The sequence below is a fragment of the Podarcis liolepis genome (assembly GCF_965112155.1).
Source record: "Podarcis liolepis genome assembly, chromosome: 8".
Lineage (NCBI taxonomy): Eukaryota > Metazoa > Chordata > Lepidosauria > Squamata > Lacertidae > Podarcis > Podarcis liolepis.
The window spans coordinates 1,250,101-1,259,435 of record NC_139560.1 but is presented as its reverse complement, the minus strand read 5'-3'; the positions used below and the strand labels follow the sequence as shown (position 1 = coordinate 1,259,435).

The following is a 9,335-nucleotide window of genomic DNA, read 5'->3' as shown; positions in this document are numbered from 1 at the left end:
CTCGCCACATGCAGAGGGAGAATTTGGGCTCACTCTGCATGGCTCTAAGGCGCTGACTGCACCTTAAAGGTGGGGGTGATGCTTTCTGTATTTTTTTTTTAATGAAAAACAAAAGTCAAATTTGGAAGCAACCTTTTTGAATAGGAGAGGAAAGCTCTGGATGACTCCCAGGACAGAGGAGCACTTCAGGAATATATTCTTGCCGCAGGTGTGAAGAAACGATTGCCAGAAATCAGTGTAATCCACTTGGTCATGTCAACAAGGTACAATTCTGTGGACGCTTTAGCCCCACCCCCCGGTCACCTTTTGTCAACACAGATTTTTGAAAATATGCTTTAATCATTTTTTGTATGAGACAGATACATTCTGCAAACTCTTTAAAAAGTTGCTGGGTTGTCAAAACACGGGAATGACCGCACACAGCCAAGAACCACCTTGGCTGAAAAAGAGAGCTGGGCAGCAGCAGTCGCCAACACAGCCACCTCCGCAGGGAGCAGGGGTGCTGTGGAATTGGAGCAACCCCCCCCCCCCAAAGTCGCTGCTTCCCTGCTGCGAGGACGGATCCTGGGGAAGGGGACGGAAGAGAACCGAGGCAGCTCTAGGGGCAGAAACCACCACGAACCCAAACCAGCCCCCCCCCCCAGGAGAAAAAAACTTCCAATCACCCGTGCCACCACAGGCAGTAGTACCAAAATCCGGCCGCAGGAGCCCCTGCTAACCAGCATTCCTTATTCCCATAAGGCCTTGGGCTCAAGGCCGGCGAAAGGGGACGCTGCGCCCCTTTCGCTACAGAAGAGCTGCCGGTAGCCAAAAGCTAGGACGGAACTGAATGCCCGACGCCTTCGGGCTGGACGGAAGAGACCCCCCCCCCCAGTGAGGGACAGTCCTTTAAAGCGCCCTAAAGGTCAGCACCAAAGGGAGGGAGCTGCCTCTGCCTACCCAGATGGGGGGGGGCCATCCAGGCTCTGGGCAAAAGCTCAGACCCCCCCAACTCCCAGCCACACCCTCGGGCACAGCAGGATTCGAACCGTATTCCCATTGGACGGGGGACCACACCTCCCTCCTCCCTCATTGAGCCGCGGCAGGATTCACCTGGAAAATTCCCAGCCCAGGTGCCGGCCCCAAGCGTCAATCTGGAGAAGGCGGCCCCCACTGACAGTTATTGCATTGATCCAGACTTCGGACTCAAAAAAGGAGTACCTGGCGAGCAGCCGTCACAGACAGACAGACACACACAGAAAAAGATCACACAAGGCAACTTCCCAGGGCAAAGATGAGGGCAGCAACATCTCTGCCCCTGCTGGTGCTGCGGAGAGTCGTGGGGCGCCCAGGAAACGGCTGCTCTGCCCTCGCCAGGTGTCCCTCTGCTGGTGGGAAGGCAGGAGGGGCCTCGCCGGGGGGGTCACTGGCTGCCCTCGTAGTTGAGCACGTAGTAGTCGTGGACGTACATGAGGACGGCAATGGGCTGCCCAATCATCAAGGAGATCCACACGGCCGCGTTCCCATAGTTGCCCCGAAGGAACCGGCCCACAAACCAGGCTAGAGGAATCTGCGGAGGAGGAGGAGGAAAGAGGGAGGAAAGATGGCGGAGTGAGATGGGTCTTTTTAGCCTGGAGAACAGGCGACACAACAGCCATCTTCAGATATCTCAAAAGGTGGAAGGTGGCGCAAGCTTACTTTCTCCTGCTCTGGAGGGGAGGACTTGAACCCATGGCTTCAAGTTACAAGGAGGAGATTCAGGAAAAACTTTCTGGTGGTAAGAGCTGTTTGGCAGTGGAATGGACTCCCTTGGAAGGTGATGGACTCTCCTCCCTTGGAAGTTTTTAAGCAGAGCTTGGGTGGCCATCTATCATGGATGCTTCAGTTGGGATTCCTGCATTGCAGGGGGTCAGACTAGATGACCCTAGGGTCCCTTCAAGCTCTACAGTTCTGTGGTTCTATGATTCTCCACCTTAGGGCCAAAGTGCAGGTCCTGCCCCAAGGCTCACAGGAAAGAAGACAGAACTCTCTGGGGTGGTGGCAACAGCAGCATCCTGGACTCTGCTTGACCCTCAACCCCTTTGCCAAGACACCACATACCGGGACATACCGGGAGCCCCTGGCAAGGCTGAGCTGGCGGCAAGTGGCCTTTGCCAAGCCACTCATGCAAAAAATAAATATATATATATATATATATATATATATATATATATATATATATATATATCTCCATCCATCCCCAGCCAAAGTCGGGCTCATAGCGGCTAACAACAGTAGAAGTAACACAGCATTCTAAAATCAATTCATTCTAAAATCAATTCAGAATCAAATTAATGGCAACCATTGGGCTAGAGTTCTGTGAGGATTACCAAAGGAGCCGTCAGGCTGTGCCTTGGCCAAAGGCCTGGTGGAACAGCTCCGTCTTGCAGGCCCTGCGGAAAGATGTCAAGTCCTGCAGGGCCCTCGTCTCTTGGGACAGAGCGTTCCACCAGATCGGGGCCACGGCCGAGAAAGCCCTGGCTCTGGTTGAGGCCAGCCTAACCTCCCTGTGGCCTGGGACCTCCAAGATGTTTTTGTTTGAAGACCGTAAGGTCCTCCGTGGGACATACCAGGAGAGGTGGTCCCGTAGGTACGAGGGTCCTAGGCCGTATAGGGCTTTAAAGGTTAAAACCAGCACCTTGAACCTGATCCTGTACTCCACTGGGAGCCAGTGCAGCTGGCATAGCACCGGGTGAATGTGATCCCATGGTGAGGACCCGATCCTTACCTGAGCCATCATCCCCATGAACGCCCAGGGCCGGAACATCTTCAAGGGCACGCTGACCAGGTACTGGGTGGGGACAGAAACCCACAAAGACATCAGTCCAGAGAGGAGAGGGCACAAAGGATGCTTGGCTGGCAAGTCTGGCTGCCTCCCATGCCACCCTCTGAAGCCCAGCAAGCAGCCCGCAAGTCTCCCCTTGATTCCAGTCCCTCCAGAGGAAAGAGAACGAAGGGCGCTCTCTTGCCTCCTGAGCTTTCTGGTGTGAGCCCATGGAATGACCCACACTGGGCCGGGGAAGCAAGTCAAGGGAGGGAGCTCCAGCCAGGACACCCTCGCCCACTCCACGTTCAGGAGTTTGAGCCACTTTGCCCGGTTCAAACCTTATGCTGAGAACGGAAGGCAAGACACTATTGCACCCCTGCCCCTTCTCTGCTTTCAGAGAGGACGGTCCCTCGCCAGCCCTTGAAAGATGCTTATCCATCATTCTTCAGAGGAGGAGGAGCCACAATGTCCCTCAGCAGCATGTAACTTGCTCAAATACACCTTGGCATTTGTCTCCAAATTCCTCCAAAAGGTGCAGTGCAACTTAGGAGTTTTCTTTTTTCTTTTTTAAATCATTTTTATCAAGCTTCCCATTTTAACAATCCAATCAAATCACATTGAATGTTCCAAATTATACAAATAGATATCAAGTACAGTGGTACCTCGGGTTAAGTACTTACCGTATTTTTTGCTCTATAAGACTCACTTTTTCCCTCCTAAAAAGTAAGGGGAAATGTGTGTGCGTCTTATGGGGCGAATGCAGGCTGTGCAGCTATCCCAGAAGCCAGAACAGCAAGAGGGATTGCTGCTTTCACTGCGCAGCGATCCCTCTTGCTCTTCTGGCTTCTGAGATTCAGAATATTTTTTTTCCTCCTCCAAAAACTAGGTGCGTCTTGTGGAGCAGAAAATACAGTAATTCGTTCCGGAGGTCCGTTTTTAACCTGAAACTGTTCTTAACCTGAAGCATCACTTTAGCTAATGGGGCCTCCCGCTGCTGTGGCACCACCGGAGCACGATTTCTGTTCTCATCCTGAAGCAATGCTCTTAACCTGAAGCACTATTTCTGGGTTAGCGGAGTCTGTAACCTGAAGCGTATGTAACCCAAGGTACCACTGTAGTCCAAATATTCTGCTTAAATTATAATTTTTTGTTGGGACTTCCATTGCTTCAAGTTTGGGGGGGCTCTGATCATCGCAACTTGGGAGTTTTCAGGTGGATTCTTAGAGCTGAGAACTACTATCCTTACCTCTGCCCAACACACACACACTTTTTTGCTATAAGCAAAACTTGGGAGTGAGCAACTGTCTCCCAAGCCTTTTCCTTACTGGTCTCTGCAGAAATGGTCTCCAGCAGAAAGCTCTGCCTGCCGCCATGTCCGCCTGGACTGGGAAGCTCAGTTTCAGGAGGCCCAGACACCCCCCTCAATCAGATGCTGTTTCCCTCTCTCGCACCCTTGCAGAGAAAGGCTGGCTGAGCACCAGCAAGGATGCTTTGTGGTATGAAATCCACAGCCTTTAAGAAGAGGGTTGAGATTGCAAGCCAGTAAAAGGGGGGGGGGAGTCCCTTTGGGCTCTCCTGTTGACATTCATGCACACGGATTTGTGGAGCAGGCACTAACCTCGTGGAAGAAAGCAGAAGCGAAGAAGACGCCTGTCTGAGCCACCCATTTGCCAGCCCCCTTCTTTATCATGGGCTTGTAGAAATGCCTTAAATGCAAAGGAGAGAGAGAGAACATAAGAAGAGGCTGCTGGATCTGACCCTGGAGGCCATTGGTAGAAATATTCCTAGAGAAGGCTCTTTCAAAGCCATCTAAGTTGGGGGCCACAGCTGCCTCCTGCAGAAGCGAGGTCCACAGTTTAACTATGTGCTGCACGAAGGAGGACTCCCTTTCATCTGTCCCAAATGGACTATGAGCAGAATTAGCCCAGCTATCCCCCACTGACAGCTACAGCACCACCACCACCACCCCGCTTGAACCCAGGATTGTCACAACTCAGCCTAGGTGTACCTCAAGCACCATTTGTGGACAGGGATGTTCCAGTTCTGCCAAAAATAGGTCACGGTCTCCGAGTTCCTGAAGGAAGAAAAGGGAAATGTGTTACTGCACGTCAACTAACCCTACAACCCTTGACATCGAGAGAAACCCTTAACAGAGCAAAATAGGTCCCCCCTCTCTCTTTTGGACAGGGGGTCCAATTCCTGCAGGGTCAAATGTGAGCGGTCTGGCTGCGCACAGGATTCAGTCACTGAGTTTCACCCACGAAGGCTGAGCCCAGCCAGTATAATCCATTATCAGATGCCTCAAAGGCTTTTCCTACAACACACATGGAAGGGAGGCGTCTAAATCATTCACCATCATCTTAAGTGATGGGGATCCACCCACCACACCCCAACACCTGTTAGGGCTGGAGAAAACTCTCCCAGTCCTCGCCCACAGTGAGGAAGTCTCCGAAACCGAAACCTTGGCTGTTCTGCAGGGTGCTTCGAATGCCCAAAGCAGATCTTTTGAGTGCCATTTACAGATTTTTTTGATTTTTTTATTATTGCAGCCACCTGCCATTCTTTCTGCGGTCCTAGGGCAGGTTATAACAATCTGAGACACAGCTTAAAAACCTGAAAATTGAAAAAAAGAACACAAGTCACAAAATACACAGGGCCTCCCTGCAGAGCTGACTCACCACCAGTCCCTATAGAACTCCCGGTCTCCAAACTGCATGATTTCCGCAATGACATTCAGGCTGGAGTGGAAGAACCAGTAGAAGAAGATGAGCCAGATCAGGTGGTTGGGGACCTGTCGGGGACAGCAAGGCAGAGGACAGCATTAGTGCAGGGGTCAGCAAACGATGGCCCGGGGGCCGGATGCGGCCCACCAGGCTCGTAAATCCAGCCAGCAGACCCTGCCGCCCGCTCGGTCAGTCGCCGCACGGGGACTGACTTCCGTGACCCTGGCATAGCTTCGGATTGGCTGCAGGAAGTTCCTGCAGCCAATCCAAAGCCTCACCACCCGCGTGCGCAGGTAAACCCAGTACGCCCATGGACGGAGAGGCGGGCGGGTGGCGGGCATCATGACGGGCACATCACAGGGCTTCAGCCAGAGCTTGGCATGCCTACTGGCCTCGTGCCTGGCACCCGGCTCAGCGGCCGCACTGGAGCAGCTGGAGGGCGAGCTGCGGGCGGCCTACCCGCCGACCTGGCCTCGGACGACAGGCAGCAGCGCATGGTGCATGCCGCCTGGGAGCTCCGCGGGGGCCTGCTGATGGGGCAGCTGCTGCGCGTCAACAACACTGGTGAGCAGGCATGCAGAGAAGAGCTCCTGAGCGCATGCAGAGTGCGTTCCTCCTCCAGGTCCGGAGGCAACTGCGGGACCGGCTTACAGGGTATTTATATTTTTCAAAATATAGTCCGGCCCCCCACTACAACTCCCACCATCTTGTCCGTTTGATGCTGGGAGTGATTGGAACTGTAGTCCAAAGGACCTGGACGGCCCCCAGTTGTGACTCGCCTTGCGGGATCCAACCCCAGAGGCCTGCTCCCATCCCCATCCCAACCCCCTGGACTTCCTTTCCAGGACACCTGGGCACAGTTTGTGGTACGTACAGCTAGTTTCAGAAGGCGCTCGATGATTCTGGAATAGTCCATGTCCTGCAAGGGAGAGGAGAGCAAGAGTCAGCTGCAGAGTGTCATTGACCCATCCGGGATGTGGATGGCAGAAAGAACCAAGCCTTGTGTCTTCTTGGGGGGTGGGCTGTCCAGGCAGCTCTCCTTTGGGACGCTGGCAACCAACACACCTTGCAGACCCCTCCCCTAGTTGCAGGTGCTGAGCACCTAAGAGGCCACCAGGCCAACCATAAGCTAAGCTGTGGTTTTTTAAAACTCAGAAGCGTATCATTTCTCCCTCCCCACTTTCCCCATTACAGCTCTAAGGGCACGTTGTGGGCCAGTCCTGCTTTCTTGGGGGGGGGGGGAGTATCCACAAGCAGTTCCCCAGCACCATGGTGGAGAAGGGGGTCCCCAGGGCATGGCTTACCCGAAAAGGCTTCATGGAGTTCTGGATTGTGGGGACCATCCACTGCAACAAGCACACATTAAAATCAGGTTAATAGGGCCCGGGGGCGGGTAAAACCCAGGGGTCATCTACCCAGCCCCATAGGATACAACCCAGCTTAGCCTCCTTGGTTTGAGGGAATGTTCTCTGGCCCTGTGGCACAGAAGTCATCATCATCATCATCATCTTTTATTTGTATGCTGCCTTTCCACAGTTAAAAAAACAATGCTCAAGGCATTGCTACAGAATAGCAAGATTTACATAATTACAAAAGTCATAAACAATAAATAGGTAAAGGGACCCCTGACCATTAGGTCCAGTCGTGGCCGACTCTGGGGTTGCAGCGCTCATCTCGCTTTATTGGCCAAGGGAGCCGGCGTACAGCTTCCGGGTCATGTGGCCAGCATGACTAAGCCGCTTCTGGCGAACCAGAGCAGAGCACGGAAACGCCGTTTACCTTCCCGCTGGAAGGTACCTATTTATCTACTTGCACTTTGACGTGCTTTCGAACTGCTAGGGTTGGCAGGAGCAGGGACCGAGCAACGGGAGCTCACCCCATCGCAGGGATTCGAACCGCCGACTTTCTGATCGGCAAGCCCTAGGCTCTGGTTTAACCCACAGTGCCACCCGTGTCCCAATAAACAAATAAACCACATCAAAAAAAATACACAACCAAATGGGAAACAATTTCCAAACCAGAGGAAAGAAAAGTCATCCTTCTGCAGTATAGAGAACCCCCCCAACTCTGATCACAAAGCAAGGCTGCCCCAACTCATCCAGCTACTGGGACCCAAAACATACCACCAAGCTCTGAAAAGTCCCTGCTCTGACCCCTACCTAGACAGAAAGGTCTCAGAGCCTCTGAACAGACCCCTCTTCCAACCACCATCACCCTTCTTCAGTTCCTGCTCCCCTCTTGGACCTCCAGCACTCACTGAAGAATTTTTCTTTTTATTCCAACAGGAATTTCCACCAAAGTCTGATCTTAGCTTTAATCATTTTTTACTTTTTTTGCACACCACTTGGAAGACAATTCCAGCAAAGCGGTATGTCAAATGTTTAAATAAGCACCGTATTTTTCGCTCTATAAGACTCACCAGACCATAAGACGCACCTATGTTTTGGAGGAGGAAAACAAGAAAAAAAAATATTCTGAACCCCAGAAGCCAGAACAGCAAGAGGGATCTGGCTTCTGGGATAGCCTCTTGCTGTTCTGGCTTCTGGGACAGCCGCGCGCAGCCTCTCCCGGGCAGCAGGATGAAGGCTCCCCCTGCCCGGAAGAGGCTGCGAGCGGCTAAGCCAGAAGCCAGGACAGCGAGCGGGAAGCCTCAACGCAAAGCCTCCTGAGCGAAGAGGCAGGAGCATTCCCGATGCACTCAAGAGGCTTTGTGTGGCTATCCCTGAAGCAAGGAGAGCAAGAGGGATCAGTGCGCACCGATCCCTCTTGCTCTCCTGGCTTCAGCGATAGCTGTGCAGCCTGCATTCGCTCCATAAGACGAACACACATTTCCCCTTACTTTTTAGGGGGGGGAGTGTGTGTTATAGAGCAAAAAATACGGTAATAACGTAACAAGCTTCCATCTAGGCAGATCAGCTTCAGCCCACATGCAGCATCCCTGCAGAACTGCCAAGTCAGGCAGATGTTCAACGGGAGTGTTCCAGTACCTCCAAACAGTTTTAGCAGTTGAATCAGGGAAGGTGGCAACTGTCTCTGTACCCCTTCCTGTTCTGGGCCCCTCATGTCTGCTGCAGCATCTCGTTTGCCCCCCAACCTTCCACTCTGCACCAGACACTCCAGAAGGGGGCACAGGGCAGCTCCTGGCGACTTCCAGACTGGAACCAGAGAGAGCCTGTGGTCTGCTTTAGGCACCCTGCCCAGGTGGTGCTCTCTGGCCAGACGCCCCTGCCATGCCCTGTGCTTCAAAGGTGCCAGCAGCAGGTACAGAGCAAGCCCCCCCTGCTCCCCCTTACCTGCTGAATCAGCCCCACCATCAGCTGGAGGAAGAAGAGCTGGAAAAGGGGGGAGAAAAAGAAGAGGCCAGGAGTAAGGGACCATCAACACAAGAACTCATGAATGTCCAAGGAAGCGGGAGGCTGGAAGGTTCAGGTCAGGTGCAGGAAAGTCCTTTTCTCTCTCGTTAATCTATGGAACTTACGCCTGCAGGCGGCAGGACGGCCACCAAACTGGAAGATTTTAAAAGCCGGAATGGACACATGGATGGAAGAGGGAGACAGTCGATGGCTGCTAGCCAGGAGGGGACAATGGTATATTTTTTTAAAAATCATTTTATTCATTTTCCAATAAAAACATCCAATTGAATATCTAATCATAATACTTCAATTAAAAAAATAAAAAACTAAAATAAAAAAGATCAACTTATAGTCCAAATTTTATTTATTAATTACTTGGGGCTCCCCACAGTCTGGATCTCTGGAGCAGATCTCCACATGTTAGTCCTGCTTCTCCGTGGAATAATAAATAATAATAATAATAATAATGCCAGG

The 9,335-nt window shown here is 52.3% G+C and overlaps 1 protein-coding gene across 1 annotated transcript in view; it reads right to left on the bottom strand.

Annotated features, from left to right (window-relative positions):
* Positions 1-319: 319 nt before the first annotated feature.
* DGAT1 (diacylglycerol O-acyltransferase 1) overlaps positions 320-9,335 on the bottom strand; it is a 33,373-nt gene continuing 24,357 nt past the window's right edge. The window contains exons 10-17 of the mRNA XM_083516820.1: positions 8,802-8,840; positions 6,813-6,854; positions 6,383-6,427; positions 5,464-5,576; positions 4,794-4,859; positions 4,404-4,491; positions 2,747-2,809; positions 320-1,549 (exon numbers count right to left, since the gene is read on the bottom strand). Of these exons, the coding sequence (XP_083372946.1) occupies positions 1,403-1,549; positions 2,747-2,809; positions 4,404-4,491; positions 4,794-4,859; positions 5,464-5,576; positions 6,383-6,427; positions 6,813-6,854; positions 8,802-8,840 (603 nt within the window). The 3' untranslated portion in view covers positions 320-1,402. The remainder of the gene's footprint in view (positions 1,550-2,746; positions 2,810-4,403; positions 4,492-4,793; positions 4,860-5,463; positions 5,577-6,382; positions 6,428-6,812; positions 6,855-8,801; positions 8,841-9,335) is intronic.